The 24,978-nt window shown below is 43.3% G+C and overlaps 2 protein-coding genes across 3 annotated transcripts in view; one reads left to right on the forward strand and one right to left on the reverse strand.

Annotated features, from left to right (window-relative positions):
- The window catches only part of LOC120799853 (PRELI domain-containing protein 1, mitochondrial-like), a 19,415-nt gene extending 15,913 nt beyond the window's left edge, over window positions 1-3,502 (forward strand). The window contains exon 7 of one of the 2 annotated variants that reach the window (XM_040145296.1): window positions 3,429-3,502. The gene's annotated coding sequence lies outside the window, so the exon portion shown is untranslated. Of the gene's footprint in view, window positions 1-3,360; window positions 3,383-3,428 lie in introns of those variants that run through there. The other variant, XM_040145297.1, reaches the window with a different exon arrangement.
- Window positions 351-22,328, reverse strand: mxd4 (MAX dimerization protein 4). The gene is made up of 6 exons (XM_040145298.1): window positions 22,121-22,328; window positions 21,403-21,502; window positions 17,622-17,651; window positions 5,195-5,309; window positions 3,438-3,600; window positions 351-2,178 (listed from the first exon to the last, which is right to left on the reverse strand). The coding sequence occupies exons 1-6, from the start codon at window positions 22,182-22,184 to the stop codon at window positions 2,018-2,020; spliced, it is 633 nt and encodes a 210-aa protein (XP_040001232.1). The 5' UTR covers window positions 22,185-22,328; the 3' UTR covers window positions 351-2,017.
- Between the last annotated feature and the right edge of the window lie 2,650 nt (window positions 22,329-24,978).

Genomic DNA, 24,978 nt, shown 5'->3' on the forward strand with positions numbered 1-24,978 from the left:
AAAAATCCAGACATACATGAACACGGCTTGAAAAAGTAACAGCGCTGTAGAGAAATTCAAATTCTGGTTAGATGACACGGGGGGGAAAAGAGAAGGATCCATTAGTGAAAAAGAAAAAGGAAGGCTGACCCTTATTCTGCAGCTCCACTCTCTGTAATCACCCACTTGCCATCTACAGGGTAAAAAGGTAAAGGAAAAAGTCTCCCATAACACATCATGGTCCACCAGAGTCATTGAGACACTCCGAGGAAGCACCCGCCTCTTGTATTTATTGCTACATCAATTAGCTACTGAGACACAAGATTTAGATCAATCTTTAAGGAATAGAGTTTTAGCTTTGAGGCAGCTCCTTTTTTTTTTTTTTTCTTCTTGACAGAGTAGTCCATCCACACCATAGGGTGGTATAGTGTAGTGGTCAGTAGTGTGGAGTAGTGGTTAGGCAACCCAACCAGAGGGAGACATGAAGGTTTGGACAGTAACTGTACATCTATTTACATTCTTTCTTCTCTGCTACAGCTCTGTAACTTTTTCAGTTTGTCTTTGGCCAAAAATTTTGGCCCCATTTGGTAATGATGATGAAATTATTACAAAAGTAGCTACTGAAAAGGTCCTATCTTTGGTGATGCAGTTGCAAACACACTGCAACCCATTGACAGTGTGGTACGAAGTGGAAAAATTAATGGAATAATTCCACATTTGGGGAAATATGCTTAATTGCCTTATTGCCAACAGTTGGATGAGAAGATTGGTGCCACTCTCATGTAAATAGGAATATACACCCTGCAGCAATTTTTTCTTGGCTTAGCATAAAGACTGGAAACAGGGAGACAGCTCGCGTGGCTCTGTCCACAGCTACAGAAATCCACCTACAAGCACTTCTACAGCTCATGTCATATCTCATTCGTTTATTCTGTACAAAAAGCTAAATATAAAAATGTCAAGTTAAAGTTTTTCTGGGCCAGGATCTTACACATAAGTCGCTATTTAACAGGGGCGTTAACAGTTTTACACTTGAATTTCTTATGGATTAAACAAAGAAGATATAAGGTGAAACTGAGTGAGCTTTAGACGTGCTGGTAGCAGATATTCAGCTTTGAACAGGCTATCTGTTTCCCCTTATTGTCTTTATGCTAAGCTACGCTAACTGGCTGCTTTCTCCAGCTCCATACTGAACGGACAGAAATGGGACTGGTATCAATCTTCTCATCTAACTCTCGGCAAGAAAAAGGATACGCATGTTCCCCAAAATGTCAAGCTACTCCTTTAACCTTTGACTATTTTTCAGCAGTCAAACGTTTCCAGGAACGAGCAGGAAATCTGCAATAGCTACTCCTGTAAATCTTATTGTGTAAAAGGAAGATACTGTATGTTGAAAATAACTTTCGAGGTCCCAATGTTGCATATATTGCAGAACAAACAGAAGTGCTTTACCCTTAACATCACAAACTTAGTGCAAAGCCTTGTCTGTGTATTATTGCCACATGAAGATGACATGAAGCTTATATTTTGTTTTTGACCTCTCTTACACTCCCGTGCTTGGTTTTTCTCTCCTGCACACACAAACAGACACACGCACACAAACACTCACAAAAAGACTCATTACAAAATCCTGATTAACAAGTCAAAGCCGTCCACCACACCACAGAAGTCCCCAATAAAAAACCACAAACTCTGCTCTGCTCTCTCTGAGCCTGCGGCAACACTAGGTAGGGGGTTGTGAGGGCAGTGAGAGGAGAGGGCGTGTCAGGAGGGGCAGGGTCAGGCAGGATACAGTAGGGTGAGGTAGGGTCAGTGGTCAGGGGGGTCAGGAAGGCTTGAGTGGCATTTCAGCCCCATGTGCTTCCTGGAGACCCGGGGCCAGGAAAGGAGGAACTGGTTCAGGGTGTACCGCCATTGTGGACTGGTCAGCTGTAGGTAGTGGGCGGCGCTGGCGATAGCAAACGGTCAGGGAAAGTAGGGTGAGGGTGGGAAAGCATGGGTGAGGGTGCTGGTTGGGAGACGGATGGTCGCGCGGTGTCTAACAGTGGTGCGGCTGCAGTCTGTGGGAATGTGTGGCTGTGTAGCTGGTGTCGCTGGAGCTGCTCTGGAGGCTGTAGTGGTCCTCCTCCTCGACGTCACTGATGCTGTCCACGCTGTCCGCCTCGCCGGGGGTGAATTCCATGCCCTCGATGTCCACCTCTGCGTGCAAAGAGAAAAGCAAAACACACAGGGTTATTTAGAGTATTGTTTAAAAACAGAGCAACAGAGAGGAAACTGTTTATTTCCACCGGACCGTGGGCATATTTATTAGGGAGCCTTCTGCGTCTGTGGATAAACCCGGATTTAGGCAGCCATTAACTCTGGGCAAACAGGCAGATCTTTGTGCTCCCACAGCTCATCCCTATCCATTGATAAATAACTGCATGTGTGTTCACCTCATCCAGGATTAGTAAACATACAGTACTGAACAGTCTCAATGAAGCATTTCAGGGGAGCATTTGATTCGAGTGAGGAGCAGAAGTGGGCGTGATTGTCGTAGAGTTGGTTTTGGCAAGTTATAGGAGTGGGCGGAGGATGTTTCAGACACTATTTGACCATCTGTAAAGCAATTCTGACAGAGTATACTGATGACTTAAGTTCTCGTGAGTCTAGCTTGGGTTTCAGGATAGTGGTATTCAAATAGTACCAGCAGTAGTGGACAGAAGTAACAGACTACAGTTTGTATTTGTGCAGTTTTTGCAGATGAAACCCTACAAAGCTGTCGAGCTTTACAGACCGCACTAACAAGAAATCCCCCACTGTTGGTAGCTTAAGGGGAGCTTCTGCTAGATTTCTTTATCTGCAACCTGAGGTATTAACCTGTGACCTCGGGCCATCACCTGCAAACAAGGCAGGGGCTAATAATCATGCGGCTTTTCACTGGGATCACAGAGTTTATCAGTGAACAACGAGAGGAATGCAAACAGCCAAACAGCTCTGACTGAGTTGCCATGTGGATGAAAGCACCAATAGAGTTGAGTTGACAGGTTATTCGCAAACAGATATAGGTTTATGTATGTGTCCAGACCAGTCTGAGCCATACCTTGGTCGCTATTGATTTTCATCCAATGTGGAGGTGATCCACATTTTATTTACATTAATGTCATAGCTAAATAAAGCCTTGGTCACAACAAAGCCCAGAACTGACCATATGGCACAGTAGAGCCTGAGAAATTCAGAGACGTAACCTTCTCTGGAATTAATTTAGATGTAAATTTTTTGTTTTAGAACATACGTCTTTACGCACTCCAGAAAGGTATGTATGAATGTGCTTGCCATCACTGATGACAGAACTCGAATTCCCACAATGAAAATTGAATGTACTGCAGTTTCTCTATCCAGATTTGGAACAAACAAGGTTCTCGGGTGGGTTGATCCTCGATTTAGCACCACTGCTTCACTGTTTACAGCCAGCGCACCTTGCTCGGAGTCGGTGGAGATGGTGGAGCCCATGCTGTCAGTGCGGATGCGCTCAACGGATCCCGACACAGAGAGCTGCTCCAGGCGGCGTTTGAGGTAGCGGTGCTCTCTCTGCAGCTGCTCCTTCACATTCAAAGCCTTCCTGTCCTGCTCCTCCAGCTTCTGCAGAGACACAAACAGAACGGCAATCAATGATAGTGTTCGCTGGACCAAAATACATCCATCTTTACTCTCTCTTTTAACTGTATATCTGAATACTGTGTGATTACTATTTATTTAGCTCGCGACACATTTCGCCTGACCTTGCAGAATGAGTCCAAAACTTATTGTGAGGGAACACATATGTGGTTCATGAAAAAATCCCACACACATGAATTAATATTTTTTTCAGCCTTTGAGTCATATGTAAAAACAAGCAATTTTGGCAAACCACATCATATTTTTGTTTCCTTAAGAAAAGAAAAGAGAGTAAAAATGTTGTTCACATTAGAGTCTGACAATATAAAAGCTGCTACACCACAAATTTTTTCTTAGCATGCAAGTGTTATCGAAAAAGTCTGCCTATGGAAACATTTCTGTTTCATGGGCTTTTCATATTTTGTCTTTGTCTTCTTTCAAGTTTTGATATACAGTAAAAGCCAATAAAAAACCAGTACAATATGTAATAGAAATAAAATTTCTTTCCTATTGTGATTACTGTATTATTTTAGAATAAGTGTTATTGTTGTCTATCTTTTTCCTAGAATATCGATTACAGAGCCTGTTACTGATGTTATAACATATTAATGTGAAAGATTATGAAACCGGTTTTGTTTTTTATCATCTCCTGTGAATCACACCTCTGCCAAAGTTACAAAACTGTGTATTTAACGACAACAAAATTTCAACATGTAATGGGGAAGTGACTGTTTGAGGTTTGTAGGTTAGAAAGTAAAAATAAACGTAAACTCTTGTAAAAGTTTGACTCACTGTGGGATTAGATTTCATACTTCTTTGCATATTAAAGTTTTCGGAGGATATTCAAAGCAAAGTGTAAAACATATGGCCCCTTCTGATACGAGAAGACACAACACAATGACGAGAATTTGTGCAGATCGTCTGAGCAGAGAAGACATGCATGATAAACAGGAAATGAAGGGTTAAAACTCGCAAAGTCTGGATTTTCCACCAACCACACTGTTGCTGCTTGTAAACAGCAAGATCAGTACAGCGTGTCCTCAGCTGTAGTTACAATTACAGCTCATCTTCTACATGGCAAGGTTAAGAATCCAATGATATTCTGCACGCACTGAAGCACTTTACAAGGCCTCTTCTGTCACTGGTCCTGCTGCACAATTTTTTCAAGTATTTTTTATACCACTTCTGTGTGTGAGCTGAAACAGTTAATGAACCATGGAAGAGGAGTTGGCATTAAGCAAACTGAACATCCAATTATCTCTCTTCACATATCTAAAGATCAGCCACCAAAGGTCCCATATATTCCACTTTGTTGACTCATTTGTAAAGGGGTTTTTCCTCCTTTCAGTCTCGGGAGCAATTTCTTCTGGCAGTCCCTGAACAACTCTGATTGAACGATTAGACAACAATATACCACTCAAAGAAGGCAAGGGAGAAAGCAAAACAGCTAGAAGAAATGGGAGGAATAGAGCATGAGTTTGGTGCTTGTGAAGCTCAAGAAGAGGACAAATGAAGTATGCTTCTGAAAGGCCGACTGCAAACAGAAACAAACATGTTGTGAACACATGTCTTTTAGTACCTTGATGTGCATCTTGGCCCTTTTCAGCAAGCTCAGTGTGGTGTGTCTTGTGCTGTCTGGACCCAACGGCACCAGCTTCTTCAACTGCTCCAAGTACAGCCGTAGTTTGGCACGTCTGCAAACACACAAGTGCGGGGTGAGTCAGCACACTTCCACCAGCAGAAAAGTGAGAAGGTACCTACACAGCCAGACTGACGAGAGCTTATCCACGCATCCCTGAAGAGCTGAAACAAATACGGTTTCTTGTATACTGTGACTTTCGTGTCCTTTTCTTGTACTGGAAAACGTACTAGGTAGTGAGAATGGTGACTGAATACAACATGACCGGGGCGTGATGCTCTGAGGGACTGGTTTCAGTTGTGACTTTGGGCTAGACCTTGAGATGCCGTATGTTTGAAAGGTTGAGGGTAACCAGTCTCGCTGGTTACGCATGTTCAAAGCTTGCAGTGGCTCCAGCAAACCACTTTCAAATCCCTGTAACGACTGTCTGACAAAATGTGGTAAATGTTGTAGTGTATTCACATACTTGCATTGCACAAACTACTCACTGTTAATAATGTGTATGCGGACTATTAATGCAACATACTGACTTCAGTGGTGCTTTACCATTGTCCAACTCAGCTATCTGGCAATTTTTGTGTTTGGTTGATGCACAAAATGGAAAACCCTCCTGTACCCTAAAACCGAGGGCGAGTCCTTTAAACCCGCGGTCACCAGGTGCAAAAAATAATTATTGAAACACTGCAATCCTGCCAAAACCCTACAGGCCAATGACCCTGGATTGACAAGTAAACACTCACTGGATACAGCATTTGGATGTTTGATTCAGTGATAGTGACGACAAGGCAAAGTTAATCTCTGAGTGACTTTGTATGGATATTGTACATTATTTCAAAAGGGACTGCTTTTATTCACAACATTTTAATCAGCAGACACTCCCCCCCCCCCCCCCCGTACTTGGTCCATTCAAATTTGTTCATAGAGGCCTTTCAATCCTCCATTAGTCAAGCTAGTCCATGAACCGTTTCTTTGTTCCGAGCTAGCCTTCCCCCTTTTCTGCCGTTCCTTTGGCTAACTCCGGCTGAACGGTAAACAAACTCCAACAATGCAAGGTCTCCACTGGCCATCGCTGCAACCACAATAAACCTAATCAGAGAAATGAAGCTCTCTGGGGCTGGCTGCTGAGCCGAGGACACAGGGGACCACAGCTAGTGCACAAGAGCACACACTTTACACACGCACACACACACACAGTCTATTCCCTGTTTTTTGTTTTTTCCAGGAAGGGCGTCACCTGTGTTTTTCACATAAAGTAAGACCCTCTCACTAGCGCTGTCTGTTTAAATTAGAGGTCAGCCAGAGACAGCCTGTGGGCAACAAGACAGTCTCAGGGACTGAACATAATAAAGATAAATGCATCTCGAGTTTTCAGGGATTTGATTGTAGCTATAAACACTCAGCTGATTTTTAAAGTGAATTTGATTCGATTGATTTTTTTTATGCCAAAAATACCCTCATAACCATCTCTGCCTCTCTACAGGTGCATATAGGCGTTCCCCTAAAAAAGGGCGTGTGAAAGTGCAGTCGTTCTTTTATTTCCTCCTCTCCCAGGGGCCAATCCTGCCCCCCCCCCCCCCCATCTGCTGAACCCCTCCACCCCTCTGCTCCACCCTGCCAACACCAACACACCCTTCATCCCACTGGAAAACAAGTGTCTTCTGAGGACAGGGTTGGGGCCCACCTCCAACCTGCCCCAGTCAAGCCACATGAAGCACTTGGAGTCCAGCCAGGGGAAGCGGGCAGGAAGGAGCTGGGGGTCTGCAGCAGAAGGGGGAGAGGGGTGTTTTTTTGGAAGGGAGTGGGGTCCGAACTAGTGGATGACTTTCTCTTGGGTTGAAAAAAGGGCTCTTTGAGTGCAGTGTGCTCAGCTGCACCAGGCAGCACTCCATACACATCATCCAAAGGGTAACTTGAGCCAATGGGCAACCATCTTGCACCCCCCACCCCCCTCCTTGTAATGAAAAACAAAAACAAGGCGTTCCCCAAATACTCTGCCTGACTACCCCCCCCCAAGAAAACTGGCATTTTTACTGACTTGTTCATCACAGGCCCCACCTGTATGTTCACCACATATTTTAGCTGGCATGCAGACGGGCAGAAATGTGCACAGATGCACTTTCACCATTATTTTTACCAAATAAAAATAAAATGAATGTCTCCACTGCTTGGTATACAACTCCTCAGATATACCGCTTACTGTAATTACACCCTAAATCAAAGGCAGACAACTTGCCACTCGCGATTAAGACAATGATAATATGTATATGATATGATATAATGAAATTAACAAATTAACAAAAAAAATTCAATAAAAAAGAAATACCACTTCTTCAGTGGCACATGTCTCTGTAACTGTTGACTTCACATCAAACGGGCTCCTCCCACTTGAGCTTCAACAGGATCTGGGCAGAGCCTCTCTGGTCCTGCGTCGTGCACTAAATGACACACGTCTTCTTTCAATCTGTCTTTATTATGACTGCCTAAGAAAAGCTTCATGGTTCTGGTGCATATTGATAAGACATGACCTGGTTAAACCTGGCAGTGTGTCCCTGACAGCCCCCCCCCCCCAGCAGCACGTGTTCCCCTGCCGCAAGACACACTCGCTGTTTTTCTTCAAGAGTGCACAGCTGATTTGGAGTTAGGACCCTCCCTCACTCACATTTGTTATTCCTAAGCCAAGCCCTGGTCACGCAATGTTTATCAGATTGCCTCAGACAGCCATGCAAAGTGCTGCACCAGAAAAAACGTGAATGTTGACGGAGAGCAGACAGTTCGCATGGTTCTGAATCACATTACCTTTTCCAGTTTGTCTGGGTTGAAAATAGGACCATCTTTGATATTCCAGTCATGAACAGTGTCACACTTTGAGACTACTGGTGCGGTGTCACATAAGGGTTAAGGCAGATCTCTGTTTCGTGTGTCAGTAAGTGCAAACATAGTGCAAATGTTAAGATTTCATTGTACAGTGCGAGCAATACTCAGTAAAAAACAGAAATATTATGCTTTACAACTTCTGAAAATGAAAATTGCTAAAACTGCAAAAAAACAAATGGACTGGAGGAGGATTTAATAGTGAATCTGCAATTTTATTTGCTCTGGAGTCATGTCTGCAGGGAAATGACAACCTGACCATTCTCACGTGCCGAGTACCACGGGATGATTTGTGTCTGATCTCTGGCCTTCCCTCCCCCCTCCTCTTCCCTCTCTGTGAGGGGCTCAGTGCCAAAACAAAGCAAAGACGGAGGAGAAAATAAAAGGAACTTTTGCTCAGAAAGCTGCATGCTGCTGACACTGGAACAAGCTATTTTAACTGCCGACTTATGCTCCAAGGTTAGTGGGTACAGCCCAGCACACATTTCGGGACTTTATCTACAGTAGCCCGTTTATGTCTGATGGATGCATGCTGAAGGATATGGATGACCAGTTTTACACTGTCCACGCACACATAAGGGTTCACACACACTGTTCTGGTGACATTAGTGTGTCCTACAGCCGTCCAGCGCTCCGGGATTGCGGATCTATCAGCACAAAAAGAGCTGCAGGGCCTGAGAAGGCAAGCCAGTTCAAACAACAGGCCTTCACTCACTGCACTGTTTAATGAGCTTGCTGCAGCCCAGCGCATTCCTCAACCCATATGCACAGGACTGAGTGGCTTGTCTGGCACAGAGCCAAAGCCGCTAAACTGAGGTCAAAGGTCATCAGGAGACACCGCTGCAATGTCTCCTCTCACTGCCGGAGCTGACTCGGTACGCTCCCTGTTGTGTTTGAGGAAAAAGAAAATGCAATACCAGGCCTCTGGTGTTGTTTTGACTTGAGCCCACAAGACATCGGCTTGGAGGATGCACAATAACGCAAGGCTTTAATCTCAAAATGCAATGTATCAGTTTGGAGGCTTTGTCTCTAAATTAAGGATGATCTAATCTGCTTAAAGGATAATTCCAGCTCATTACAACTGGATCTTAGTTTTACTGTTTTTTTTCCATCATTCTCGTCAGTAATAATAAAACTGCAGAGATCTGGACACATAGCGACATCGCTAAAAAAAGTCTGACCTACTGTGTTCACCAGTGTTTTGTACACAGAAGTGCAATCAGGGTGGCAAAGTGGTTTATTTGAACCAGGGAGCGAGTCTGGGTAATGACTTAAACATTTGCCTTTGTTCTCTCTTCCAAATAAGTTAACCTGACCCGACTGCTTGTGTTTCTCACCGCATCAAACTTATTTTGATGATTCTACAGTGTTAACTTGGTGTGTACAGTCTTACCATGACTGATAGGAATTACAGCAAAAACTACCAATAAAGACGTTGTATTAAACTAGAATTAGACTTATAGTTTCCTTCTATCTCTAAAAACTGCCAATGTTATTTGTTTATCCTGTATGCGCAATCATTTAGTAAGACTGGTTTTAAACTTTCAAGTGTTACATATATTATTCTGTAAAAAAACACTTTATATGAAGCATCAGTCAATTAATGTTTTTCTAACTTTAGGGAAGGACACAAAAAAATACCCCAAAACTTTTCCAAAGCAGAAACTTTCTGCATCTGGCCCCCCTGTTTACAGTGCTGCCCTGTTATGTGAAGTGAAAGTGGGGGCTGCGTTGCGTGAGTGTGGATCACCGTGGTGAGGTTGTGGAATCTGGGGTTGCCAGAGAAGTGGCTCCACATCTGGCTGGCAGGTTTCTGGGGAGTACGAGGCAGATGGAGGGAGGTTTGAGGTGGTGAGGGGGGCCCTACCCAGGGGCCGCCGACAAACACAACACAGCCAAACACACACAGAGACACTAGGCCTTTCAGCAGCCCACTTCATCAGTCTCACTGTCACCCTCCAGCCCTGCCCCGAACGTGTTTACATTTAACAGAGATCTGATGTGCCGTCTCTGAAAAACAAGTGGGTAGAAAAATAAGACAGCGTTAAAGCAGCTCATGTGAAACTGGTAGGGTGGTTTGCCACACTGCTCACGCCAGCGAGACATGAGACACACAGGGAAGCACAGGGAGACATGACAGGCTTTTGTCACAATGATATGAAATGCCAGTCGTCTGGGACAAACTGTGTTTGTTTTCTGTCATCGAGGATGCCACACCCACCCACTGTGTGCAGTGACAACTGCGAGGTTAGACGGAGGGATATAAGTGCCTCAAAAAACACATTCTCCTGACGGCAGGGACATGGAGCGTGCACTCACATGACTCTGCCCTTGCACGCTAACAGAAACTTGAAAACACCACAACAGCAGCACAGACAGAGGGAGGGACCTAGTTACACTACTCATAGAATTTCTCTAAAGAAAGAGGAGCATGCTTAACCGGTGATTAAACAACAGGAAACTGCAGAATTAGGCAGTTTGTTTTTCACGCGTAGTAGTAGTATTCCCACAAAAGAAACTGGAATTTCCACTGGGTGTGTTAGGGAATGCCTAGTAATTAGGCAATTTTTTTTTTTTCGTGTACAGAAACAATCCCTTCGGCGAGCACGGATCATTACAAAATCCCTTCCTCGGCACAGCCAGCTTACAGTGGTGTTAACAGAAAAACAGATGTCAAATAGAATTTAAAGAGGAGCGCGTGTGAGCAAACGGGGGGGGGGGGGTTGAACGTAAAGAAAGGTGTCCCTGTGCATCTCTGATTCATTTCAACATCATTTCAAATGACAGACCTGGACATTAGTTGCCTTCCACTGTGTGCATTGACAAGTACATCTGCAAATGTTGGACAGACTAGCAGAGACAAGTTCAGTGAGCTCAATAAACACATTCCCCTGACACGAGGAGCTCTGGTTTTATAATGAATCCTTGCCAATGATTTACACAGGAATGAGAGAAGATTCCAGCTTCCACGCTGACTATAAAAGCTTGGCTGTTTACTTCTAAGAGGAGGTTATAGAACAGCGAGGTGTGGTCCGGTTTTTTAGGATCTGCACCCAGCTAAAGGGGTCGCAAGATAAATCTGAGATGTTGTGAAATGATAAACAGAAAAGGAGACTTTTTTACCACACAACAAAAGACTGGTCTTCAGTTGCCTCAAAAGTTATTACAATAAATAAAGGGGTAAAAAAAACAGTCTTTGGTTGAGCTACTCACAACCTGTAGACTTATGCAACTTTTGGCAGGGAGTCATTTAAGGGGTCACAAGCCAAAAAGATTGACAACTGCTGTTTTAGAAGACACACACAAGAGAAGAAAGACAAGAAGAAAACAGTTTGACGAATGACAGAGTGCCTGCAGCTCTTATCCACTCTATCAATGCATGATTAAAAAAATGTCCGATTGTGATCCCCTGCCTGCCAACAAAACAAGCAGCACCGAACTACGTGGATGCGGCTGCGGCTTCGGAGCATTCTAGTAATACTCGATCTGCTAGTTTTGTGACCCCCGTCCACCCCTAAACTCTTCCCCCTAAACTGCTGCTCTTACTTAACTCTGCATTCCAGTGTATGTGTGCATACTCTGCTGACCTGAATTTCAGGCAGCCTGCTCGACACACAGAGCAGCCACGTCCTACGCTGCCTCCCATCCCTCCCTTCGACAAAACTCAAGAATGTCCTCGCCTCCTCCTCCTCCTCCTCCTCCTCCTCCTCCTCAGGCGCACAGGGCCTGAACCAAACCATGAATGGTTCAGTCAACACACTTTCATCCCCGCTCTCCTCCTTCTCACTTCTTTCTTTATTTAAAAAAAAAAAACAGCCGTGCACACACCTTGTTAAAGTGCGCCCTGAAGTGTCTTTATGAGCATCAGCTGCTTTGCGGCGGTGAAGCAAGTTTACTGACACAGAAATGTGGTCTACACTGCAGCAGCAACACCTGAGAGGGAGCAGCAACGTTCTCACCTACATGTAGGTTTATGGCGGTTTCCTTCACTTGCTCAAATATCTCTGTGAGTGCACAAGCGTACAAAAAGCCAGTACACATTGTCCACAGATAGCTGAAGTGCAGCGACCCCGGCCGGATTTGACCTGAGAAAGTTGAAGAACCTCTCAGCGCCCAGTGACCTCAGGGTGGAGAAATTCCACATGTGACCTCGGCCGCTGACCTCCAGCTGTACTAAGTTCCTTATTCTTTGCGCACGTACAGCCTTTCAGCGGTTGCAACCCAGACTGTCCTAAGCCTGTAGGACGGTAAGGGCCTAAGATTGGGCAAATACGACAAAAGATATCAGGAGATGACTGAAATGTAAAGCTGGACCACTTTATGGCAATTATGCTGTAAACTAAATGGATTGGATTTTTGTCAAATTGATTAAATACAGGATTATAGAGCTATTTTATTCACTAGATCAGACGGACACAGACATTACCATTATTTTATCGGCGAATGGATTGGAGCTTAAACCATTAGTCAATTAATCATTAGCTGATTGGTCAAAAATGAATCTGCAACTATTTTGATAATAAATTAATCATTTAAGACATTTTTCAAGCACAAAATTCGAAACGCTCTCTAGTTCCAGCTTCTCAATTGTGATTATTTGATGATTTTTCTCTCTTATGTAATAATAAACTGAATATCTTTGGCTTTTAAATTGTTGTTCGGACAAAACAAGCTATCTGAGAACATCACCTTGGGCTCTGGGATATTGTGCTTTACATGTTTCACTATTTGCTGACATTTTTTAAACTAAATGATTAAGAGAAAATAATCCGCAGACTATTCAATTATCTCGATAATCATTAGCTGCAGTCCTACATGTATTTATATTTCAATATAAAATTACATATACCATGGTAGAAGATTTTATCCATGTGGCACAACCCAAATCCACTCTAACATTAGGTCAGCATTCACAGACTGGATGTTGAATATACATACTGCTACGAATCACAGCATGGCCTACATTCGTTTTAATGATGAGACCATATACAGTATATCAATCATTACTCGGGTTATTTAGCTGCCCGTGCCAGCCTAATGACTCCAGGTCACCACACATGTATGAGGAATGTAACTGACAGTGTGACATTTGAAGAAGTTAGCCACGTGCAATCATGTAAGCACATGAATGCCTCGCTAAAAACGAAACTCAAAGGAATAAAGGATCTTTCTATACTTTATTTATGTAGCAGCCTGTAAGAGGCAAACATGACATTTAACTGCTTTAAAAAAAAAACAATTCATATTGAAAAGCAGGATGTGGACATAATATGACTTTACAATGGCTGTGCCGTTTACAATCCACATTAAAATGCAGATTAACAGGCCCATCAAAACCTCTCCACATAAACTCAGTCACAAAAGAAGATTTACACCTCAAAAGAGTAGAAACGGGGACAGACGGGTTGGCAGGAGGATCAGTAAAGAAAGATAAAGGCTCTCTGTGAGAAGGGAGCCCTGCGCCTCTCCTCCTTACTGCCTCAGGTTTCTGCTGACTCAGACACTTTTAGGGGGGGGGGCGAAAAATTAGAGCAAGAGTGAGGAGAAAGGGAAAAACTGATAACAGAAAAAACAGATGTGGTCTCTGAAGAAAGAGACAAAGAGTGGAAGGTGCAGGGTTGAAGTAACAGGGCTGTGGACGGCTCTCCCTCCCACTGCCGTAACTCCAATAGCTCAGTGAGGTCCCGCTGCTGCCTAGCCTGGCCTATAGACACACACACACACACACACACACACACACACACACACACACACACACACACACACACACACACACACACACATAGGTGGGCTTCACTCAAGGGGAAGGAGTTCCTCAAAGCCAAATAAGCCATTCATCACAGCTGGGAGTAGAAGACACTGGGAGAGTAAATTTAATTAGAGAGAAGATTAGACTGTGGTAAACTGAGAGCCTACTCCTGTGTCCATGAAGTGCGTGTAAATTTAAAGTTAAGTTCAAGAGGTGTCACACAGTTGCTGCACGTCATCTGCAGTGGGATATACACTGTAGAGCAAGAGAATATTGTTTGTTGAAATCAATCTGCAAAGTCTGAGTAATCTCAGAAATGGAACTGAGAGCACCTGACGGCAATGGGTGGTGTTTTCATCTGCAGAGATAAAAATAGATCTGTAAATCTTGTTCTCAATTGGAGTAAGCACTGCAAACATACCGGTTGCCCAGCCTTACACGGCTGGACTCAGATTTCCTGTAAAGAGGTGATATGTGGGAAACGAAATGTTTGTAGTTTCACAATTTCTTGCCATTGCTAGAAAAGGAAACTTGTGGCATGGACGAGTCGTCATAGGTGTGACCAAGAGCAGCTGAAGTAAGCAATGGGAAGGAAGCAATACCATCAGAGACAAACCACACAGTAGGGTTTGGTTTCACAGAAACGTCTGAGCTGGTGCTCTGCAGCTCTGTCCTGCGCCAATGCAACGATGAGAGAAGAAAGAAAAACCTACAGAGTCACCCTTTAGATGGTCTATACAGGGCTGTCATGGCTGCACTCAGGCTGCAACCATGTCAGGTTGTGTAACGACAAACAACCCTGTGGGACGAAGCAGGCAACCACACAGACGTCTCACGCTGATAACAGGACACAAATATATTCAGGGTGCCCAGAAGTAAGTTTCACTAGAGACACCTAGCAAGCATAAGATCACTGAGCAGCAGCAGGTGAGCCGATGTCCACAGGAAATGAAAATATTCGGACAGAAACATATTTGAAAACTGTCACATTATACTTTGACGTACTGGCTTAAAAAGGCTTGGTATCAAATCTCAATGATTTTCTTTTGTTACCAACCAAAATGTGTCCATAGAAAAGGGTTTAAAAAAACAGAAAGCCAGCATGTCCGGTCAGATTTGTAATCCTGTTTGTTATCAGATAGTTGCTGATTTAAATCAGACTTTTCCAAATGTAAACTATTTTTTAGGCAAAGCTCTTGAACAGCAGCTTGTATTTAGACAACATTTAACTTTGGCTTATTTTGTTGAAAGACACAATGGAGTTTTTGTAAAAATTTGTTTTATATTTTTTCGAAAGTGGAGACTTGAAAAATATAAGTATAATTTTGGTATTCATACTGAAAATTAGGCATCAAGAAATTCCAGCTACATCTGTACGCAGCACTACTTGCTGATGACCTGAATTAACTACTCTTTGACTATTCGCCATAAAGTCAAGGCCTTCTGGCATGTAAAGCTGACACTCATCAGTCACCTTGTCTACCTCATGACGATACAGTAGACGGATGTCTCTGTGATGCGCCAGCGTGAACCAAACCCACCAACACATGACCAAACAAAGACAGTGAGTCAGGGCTCCAGCAGCACCACCCTGGAGTGGCATTTGAGGCCAGAGGAATGTTTAACTTTAAGGAAACAATACTGCAACGGCTGTAGATTAAACAGGTCTGAATCTTTAAGCGATACTCCAAACTAGTCACGCGGTCATTAGACTGGTTGCACGGGACAGCTGAGGACTTTTGGTTTCCTTATGAATCGGCCCGCAGGTAGACAATGTAGCAATCAAGGTCGCTGATATTGTTGGATTAATGCACACCAGCAGGGTTGGAAATAAATGTTTTATTCCTTTACGCTTTTCTCGATTATTTCTTCAGTTATTAATTTATCATTTGGTCTAAAACATTTGACAAAATTGTGAAAAAGGCCAATTGCAAGTTCTGATAAAACAAAGTGACGTCTTCAGACCAATAGACCAAAACCAAAAACTATGTGATACAAAACAGAGAAAATATGCAAAAATCCTCACATCTGAGTAGCTGGAATCAGCAAATGCTTTGCTTGAGAAATGACTTAGCGGAGTGTCAGAACTGTGGTTGATTAATTTTCTGTTTGTCGATCATCCAATTAATCATTTCAGCACTACAGATTAGCTAAACAGCTGCAGTATGTATTGGTTAATATACGCTACATACAGATGCACTGGATGATGATTGATCGTGCTGAAGCCTGAAGTCACAGTCTCAACCTTCAACACATGTATGATGGAGTAAAGTTAGTCAGGGATTAAATCAGGATGCATTGGGTTGCAAAACGATCACAACGACACCTTGCCACTGCAGGACGTGTCGTTACACATAAGTAGGTTGACATTTCTCCTTAAAAACAGTTGAGGGTGGAAAAAAAAAACTGGAAAAAAAAATAGAATAAGGCTTCACTTGTCACCAAGGACAGTGCGGGGGGACTTGCAGAGTTTTTTAAAGCACAATTCCACTTATTATTACATCATGACCAAAACATTACTAAATAAGTGAGAGAAGTCACATGTTTTAACATTACAGTCATGACACTGCACTGGATGTCTTTTTTAGAAACTTGTGGCCATAGTGATGACAACGGAAGTGAGTAAAGTGATTAAGCAAGACTTTACTGGCACTTGCATTTGTCAGTTTGACTGGACGTCACTTCAATGGTAACCAACCACACCCCATCATCGGACATGAGGTAACTGTTGTGTCTCAACACCTGCGTTGTATTCAGCCGGGGCCTTCTCTGTGTCTCAGGTCTGAGAGGAATATGTCCCCGCTTGTTTCTCCCTGCTCTACACGCATCCATTACTCACTCCCAGGCATGTGACTGGCAAACCTCCACCCCCCGATGCGGGTGACAGTGTGTCACGCACATGCACCCATCTCAGCCTCTGCTCACATGCTGACAGTCACATCAGCTGTTTCCTAAATCCTCTGGGGCAGGTATTTTTCTAAGAGTCAGCTGAGATGACCTCAATGCAAAAAAAAAAAGCACCAAAAAAAATTCCCATACTGTTTTACTTCTTCTGCCAAGCATTTTTCTCTACAGCAGCTAGATTTTATTGTTCTCAAATAGGGGTTTTGCTTCCTGACAAGAAATCCCTTCGGATCCGTGGAGTCAGTTCCTCTGTTAATGGAGTCATAACAGACGTCCTTTAATGAGCAAGGGTATCACGTCACCACGAGCTGAGTGCTGTACTCCGAAGGGAGGGAAAGAAAGAAATATGTTTCTGAGTTGCAGGGAGGTGCATGCTGGGAGTAGTAGAACGGGATCACCTTGTGTGTTTGTGTGTGTGTGTGCCATCTGGGACTCAGTTTGGAGAAATGGCAGGCGAGGGCCAGATTAACCCCGCCTCCGCTCACAGCCTCAGTCTGGGCAGGATTATCACATTACTGACAGGATTCCCCGTCCATACAAGGTAACGAGCTTCACCCGTGAAATGGAGACAGACCTGATCAACATGAAGGTGCTCTTTGAAATCAGCTTATTATCCATTTTCAGACACAAGGAATTAATTGATTAAATCTCTGGCTCTTTGAAGATGACCTGATCCAATCTGGTGCTTTTGACTGAGAGAAATCTGTCTGACGTTTACCTGCAGCCAGCATCCCTTCACTTAACATGTTAGGAATGCCGTGGTGCTGGGGTAAAGATGTGTGCGAAAATCAGACAAACGTGAGAGATTGGGTGGGTCAAAGAGAACTTTAGATGTCACCTTACCTGTGTTTCTCCAGCTCATTGTGCGACGATCTGAAAGGGGCAAACAGACAAAAGACAAAGATGAGTCTCAAGACAGCAAGTACCAAAAATACTTCACAAACTTCAAATCACAAGATCATGACAGTGAGGATACGATGTAGTGAATAATCCCCAAGTGAGAGGCTTGGTTAGTAAATGTGATCTAAATGTAAAACAGATTACAGCAAGACGTTTGGAAGACAGTGTCAAGTAACAGCAGATCTGAGAGACATTCAGGAAAAATGTGTCAAGAGATCAAAGAAGGGGCTCGATTCTTCTCAGCTTTTTCCTTTCTTTCAGGTGGCTCTTGGGCTTTTGAATGCTGTAGCTGCTATACAGGAAGAAATGCGATATCTTCATACTCTAAAGCAGGCCTTATCTGTTACATAGTCTTTCTGATTCGGTGAATTAAGGGCACAGACACATGGAAAGTTGGTCACACATTCTGGAAATAGACATCAATGACAACTGTGCAAAAATAAGGCCCGATTTTTAAAATCTTTTTCCATGTCTGTGCGACATCTGTCAGATGGCGAAAAAGGCCCGGAGAGGGAGCAGTATCTGTGACACTGCAAAACCTCCCCCTCCCTGCCCGCTCAGCACACACACAAACAGCATGCACGCACTGCTGCTGTTGCTGCACGCTGGCTGAACAGCAGCGTGGACATAGGATAAAAACACACCCAGACGTCTGGAGGCCGAGACGCTGGAAGAATTCCTCAGCGTGTGGGCTATTCCGAGGAGACTCTCTATTATGACGTGCAGCTGGGAGCAGCGAGGGCACCGCAGACCATCTGAAACAGGCCCTCTGTTCATGAGACCGTCATGGATACCAAGGCAATAAAAACAAAAACAGCAACAACAAAGGGCCAGACTGACAACAAGCCTTTTCAGATTTTCCACTGTTTGAGAGCCCTTGAGCTCTCGTGAAGCAGTGGTTCACACAGCTGTGCTGGATGAGGCCAAGCATCTGCACAGCAACGCTGTCCGCTGCACCACAAGGGTTACAGTTGACCGTGCAACTGGGATAATGTGGCTCTTGCACAAAATCATTCAAGGGGGAGCACAGGATGCCGCACTGCTGCTAATAACCTGATCCAAGAGGCCAACAAAGAGCTTTAATCCATCATGGAGGAAGTTCAAAAACGGGGGAAGGTCCCAGTCAAAGCACAGGGCATGACCAGGATATCATACAGCACATTTCAGAGGAAGAGAATGCACACGGACCTGTAATAACAGCAGGTTAACACACACCTTTACATGTTATGTAAAGGGACAGTGTGGCATGCAAAGGACTATATGATTTGATGTCATAAACTCGGCCCTGATGGTCAAAGGCCAATAAATTAGCCTTACGTCACCTTTTATATGGGATGTGAAAGTTGCCAAAGCTCATACTCACAGCACCCTGTGTACATTTTCCCACATTCAAAGGGATCACAGATTTCGCGGATGCAAAACAAAAAGTTAAGCAGGCTTTTTCTTGTCATCTGAGCTATTTATATTTTTCAGATCATATCTAATGTGACAGAGCACTGAAGCAGGAAATCTCTCACCAATAAAATTCCAGGTCTCACACTTCTTTTTTTTTTTCCCCAGAAGATTTTTTTTGATTTAACAACAGCATATGAGTAAACAAGGAAATTCCACCAGGGTTTCTTCTTTGTGTGTGCAGAAATAGACTCCCAACTGATTCTTCCACATGCCGCGCATATTGTACCGGTGCAAAACAAGATACCTGTTTAATCTGAAGGCTTGATCGTGACATCAAACACTTTTAAGACAAAACATTTCGCTTTTTAACTAACAGCCAGCCTCTGTTAAACTGAAAATTTGAATTGAGTTCGCACATGAAACATGTTTTAACTTCGATACTCCCCCCACACACCGACACACAGACACACACACACACACACACACGAGAAAAAGGAGGGAAAAGCAAGCCTGGTGCATGAAACCCAATGGGATGCTGCATTTGTCACAGTGTGTAAGTGTCTGTTTTAGCCACCACACCCACCTGCCACATCCCCTATACACTCCCCTCACCAACGCACAAACTTAATTATGTTAGTCTGTAAGAGATTGTGTCCGAGGAATGAGGAGGGAACTGCATGAAAACAAACTTTCAAATTTACAACAACTCTACGCCTTAAAAAGGAGTGAGATTACAATAGTGATAGTGATACCGCAGGTTAACATGCTGTATGTGCAATGATGTAACTCTGAGACTCATTACTTAAGAAATCAGGCTCACTGTGCTTCCCCAAACTACATTAGCCAACAGAGGTTGTTTTTTTTTGTTTTTTGTTTTTCATCAGTTCGTGGGAATTAAACGGGACATCCTGCAAATGTTTCTGGCGAATTTCACCAAAAACATATCTACTGCAAATCATAGATATTTGATGGACATTTGGACAAGAATAAACTTGCACGTAGTCCAGGGTGTAAAAGTCTCCAAATCTGGGTACGGACTCAAGAGAAAAAGGGTTCCTGGTGAGGGCGTGTCCCACACTGACTCTTATCAACTGAAACCCTCTTTTACACCAACACAGTGAGGGGCCATCAGGTGCCTCGACCACCTCAACAAAGACTAGTGCTGACAGCACGGGTCGATTAAACCAAAGAAAATTAATAATCGCCTATTTCAGGTTTTAGATTTCCCCCCACACTCTCTGGTTTAAGAGATTGGTAGCTTTTTTTTTTTTGTCATACACGGCAGTAAAATTGAATAGAGTCAGGTTTTGGACTGATGTTTGGATGTGACGAGGACATTTTAGGGACAAAACAATGAATCAATTAATCGATTAGTCAAGAAAATAACAGATTAACTGACAACGAAGGTAATAAATAATAACAGCCCCAATAGCGGCTCTCCTACTGAACAGGCCTTTTCAATTTAGAGGTGAGGATTGAACGTTAATCAGCTGATGTTTGAACGGCCTTTAACCTGCTGTCCACCTGGTGTAAAAAGCGCGACAGCCACAGAGAAAGACTGAACCGAAACTGAAACTTAAAAGCATTTACTCACGTCAAGTCATTCCGTGTAATTTTTCTGCCCCTGCCGCAACGTCAACATTATTTGCAGGCTGCGACCCATCCATACAAATTGGGTCAAACTCGGCGTGAACGCGCGCTTATGACCGTTTCACGGGGAGAGCGTGAAAACCGGTCGATAACTCCGCTGCGGAGCCTCGGTCTAGGTTGTCAAAGTCTGCAATGAAAACCTCCGTGACCCCTGCGCGTGTGGAGGAGAGAGTGCAGGACATGGGGATGGGGGGGATGGGGGGGGGCTCAGTAAAGACCACGTACTTTCATTTCACATCAGACACACGGATACAAAACACACTAACCACATGAAAAAGGGGGCACTTCAAAGCTTTGCACAGGTGAAAGACAGGGTGCAAAAGCGAAAGGTTATGTTTCTGGATGTCGGGTGGGGAGGGGTTTTGTTTTTGTTTTTGTTTGTTTCTTGTTTTTTTTGTTCGTGTGTGTGGTGTGTGTGTGTGATACAGAGAGAGAGAGAGAGTGGGAGCAGCGGGGTTGACAGTGTACGCGTGGCAGTGTTTATTGGAGAGACCAAAACAGAGAGCCCAGCCCAGGCAGCAAGAAAGCTGGCAGCGTGCGTGAAAACAGCCCTCCTCCACTGTGTGTGTGCGTGTGCGTGCGTGCGTGCGTGCGTGCGCGTGCATGCGTGTTCCTGTAAGCTGGCACGGACACAAACAAATAAAAAATAGGGAAAAAAAAAAGCAAGAAATATATTTACCTATTGTTCTGAGTTTTTCTGGAAATTGGCGGGGCTTTCGTTTTCTTTCTGGAAAAGTCGCTACTGTACGGTAAAACAGACGCATAACCGTGTTCTGCCTCTATTGACACAGAAAACAAAAAATGAATCAAGTTAATTCATTGTGGCGTCTGCGAGGATAAAAAGAAAAAAAAAAAAGTGCGCTGCCAATGAGTCCTTTAAGGAAACTGTGAAACATGAAATAGCCACAGGGGCTCAGGAGGAACAATACATTCATGTGGCATTGTACAGCCGTCAGCAAGGTTGACATTTAATCAGCCAACATTACTCGGCCGTTAAAGAGTATCTGTCGTTATGATACTAGCTATTATTTTCAATGTCACTCTTGTTTACGCATTTCTCTACCAAAAAAAATAGACTGCACTCTTGAGTACATACATATGACATCTGTCTTGAATCAGAAATAATGCGCACACAGTCCACAAATACATGAGATCCTGGGAATAATACATTGCAGTTATTCTTTTCTAGCATACAGGCTAGCGGGTCCAGTTTGCACCCATCGTCTGGTGTATGTCCCATTGTCTTCAAAGTGACATCATACCTGCACTGTGGCAGGGCACGTAAAAAACTTCACAGATGACAGACCGTGGAGGTAGCTGCCACCCTAATCCTCCATTCACAAAAACAATCGCGCACGTAGAAAATGCTGTCAACTTGTCAGTTTAGCTTGAAATACCTCTGTCTCTTCTTTCCAAGTACTCTGCAGCCTCCAGCAGAATTAAAAGAGAATTAAGTTCCATCCTGTTGTCGTCTCGTTATAAAAAAAAAAAACAGAAATCTATTTACACAAATATACAAGTCATAAAAATAATAGAATGGGAAAAAAAAACTATTTCAGGGCGATGTAAGTGCGCTGCTATATTCTCTTCTGAGTCTCGGTGACTCCAAACTACACTATCAACAGCACCTCACTATAACTCAGTGACGTGAGTGATCGCGCCTCTGTCCAATAAGAGAGGCCTGCGGGCGGGCTCTCCGGCTGTGTCTTAGCCAATGAGCAGGCAACGTTTGGCTGAGATTTTGATTGGCGTGACGGTGTAAAAGACATCAGGGACATACCCTAGCAACAGCCTGAGCAACCCGCCCCCTCCGTAGCCAATTGGTTTGACGCGCGGATAAGCGGCCTCTGATTGGCTGTGAGGAATTCTGGGCGTGTGTCACCGTCGAACTTGGGGGAAAGGCAGTTATAAACAGATCAGCTATTTCTCATAAGAGTGTGTGGCATGGCAGAGTTACTCACACTGTTTGTGTGCTGTGTTCATTTCCTGTCCAGCTCATTATGAAAGCGGCGTATGAGGCAGCATAAACTGTATTGGGTTGTGAGTGAGAAATGGGGTAGTGATCTTTGCGAGTGGGAAATGTAGAGTTGTGAAAGACACATTTTACTCGAAAACTGTAATTAATATTATACGAGCACTGTTGGAACAGAGGTAGCAGCAGGGATGCACTGCAAGAGCTCTCTCTCAACCAGAGCCAGAGCTGGGACAAAGTCATTATTTTGCAGGTCACAAATAAGTCTCAGGTCTTGGCTATGAAGTGCAAGTTAAATCCAAGTGCTCAAGAGGTCATTATGCACCTTTGACCAGATGTGATACCATTTAAAATGTACGAATAGAATAGTGATTTTGTAGGAATAATAAATGCTTAAAAAAAAACAACGTATTTATTCATTACAAATCAACTTTAGAACTTCAAAAGCAAAATTTCAGATGTTATTTCTGTGACACAGAGCTGAAACAACTAGTTGATCAATGGTCCATTGACAGAAAGTTATCTACAATAATTTTAGTTGTCAATTAGCCGTTTAAGTCTGTTTCCAGCTTCTCAAATGTGAGTATATACCGTTGGTGGGACAAAACTATTTGAATGAGTCAACTCAACAGCTTTGGTGAAGTGTGATGGACATTTATCACTATTTTCTGACATTTAAGAAACCAAACAATTAATTAATAATGTAACCTTGACATTGTTCGGTAAATGAAAATAATAGTTAGCTGCTGCTCCATAATCAGTTTATTCACTTCCCTTGTCATCACTATTGCCACAAGTTTCTAAAAAAAAACCACAGTTTTGATACGTGTTTAAAGTTTTGGGCCAAATGTTTTGCATGGTGCCGTGCATTTTTTTGTTGACCACAGCAGAAATTACATCCAAGGATTTAACTGTTCTCTGTCTGCTGGTTTGCAGTGCCAAAGAGACCTTTCCCCTCTGCTGTCCGACTGAGTTGCAACACTTTTTTGATTTTTGTCTAGTCCAGTCTAAAGTCATTAGAAACTACTTTTGGCTTCGGATTAGTACTTGTACTTTATTTCAGAGGGAAGCTCCCAACAGAACCAAGCCTTAATGTTGCTTAATTTTCTCTGCAACAGCTCAGCTGTGTAATATGCTTGCAGCTGAGCTGTGGGATCGAGCAAGATGTCACAACTGCTGGAGCAGTGGAAGAGTTATGAATATCTCAGCAGAAGTGCCTACAGAGTATAAATGTGGTTTGCTCTGCATGACAGGCAGTTTATATGCTAGCTGCCAGATGTTTGTGCATCAGTTTGTTGGAGTGCATTCTGAAGAAATCACAAAAGCGTTAAAATGGAGCACGTGACTTTGAAAGTGAATGATGAGGAACAGGCCCCTGAAGACCAGATCCACAAACATTGTTTTTGTTGTAGTTTCTTGGTAATAAGTGTCACGCAGGATCCTCATGGGGTTTATACTGCAGACAGTTTATCATAGAGTGCAAGATTTCAAACATTACAAATTGCTGGTGAAGTCTGTTGATGTGAGTTTTGTAAATGTGAACAAGTGGGATGTTTGATTGAAAAATTACCTAAAATTACCTAAAATGTGTAAAGCTGTGTTTGACTGCCACTCGCAGCCACGCAAACACAGATAGAAATATACCAGTGGTGCTGAAAATGTACTATATTCATTTGTATACAACATATTGTGAAGAGATTGAATGCTGTAAATTGTTTGTATATACATAGCTGCCGGTTTATTTCTACCTAGCTAAGATTAATGCGTTAACCTTAGAGTTGTTTCTAATATCTAGTCTGCTCTCATTGATATTACTTGGGTGGACAAAATATAGGAAACACCTCTCGCTCTCAACACTACACAATTCACAATCTGCAGCCTCCAAAAAGGCCATAAATTAGAATCAGCACCTCTCTTGAAAAATGTCGACAAAAACTAAACTTCACAACCTTAACGGAGGTAGGATCTATTCCCGGCCTGTTGTATTATACTGCATTTGTTTTAGCTAGGTGTACCTAGTAAACTGGCAACTAAGTGTATATGTTGATTGTGTGTCAAGTAAAAAAAAAAACAATTTTAATCCACTCAAAATTGTACAAGACATTCAGGATGCAGGTGATTCTAAATGCGAATTGACATTTACGAAAATTGTGATCATGTTTGTTTCAACAAGCTGAAGACATACAGAAACCGCATTCAGCTGCAAATGAAGTTGTATGAAGTCATGTATGTCAAGAGTTATTATTTCCTGTGTCTTGCCTGTGGTCGTTGTGCGTGACTTAA

The sequence above is a fragment of the Xiphias gladius genome, chromosome 15 (genome assembly GCF_016859285.1).
Source record: "Xiphias gladius isolate SHS-SW01 ecotype Sanya breed wild chromosome 15, ASM1685928v1, whole genome shotgun sequence".
Taxonomy (NCBI): domain Eukaryota; kingdom Metazoa; phylum Chordata; class Actinopteri; order Istiophoriformes; family Xiphiidae; genus Xiphias; species Xiphias gladius.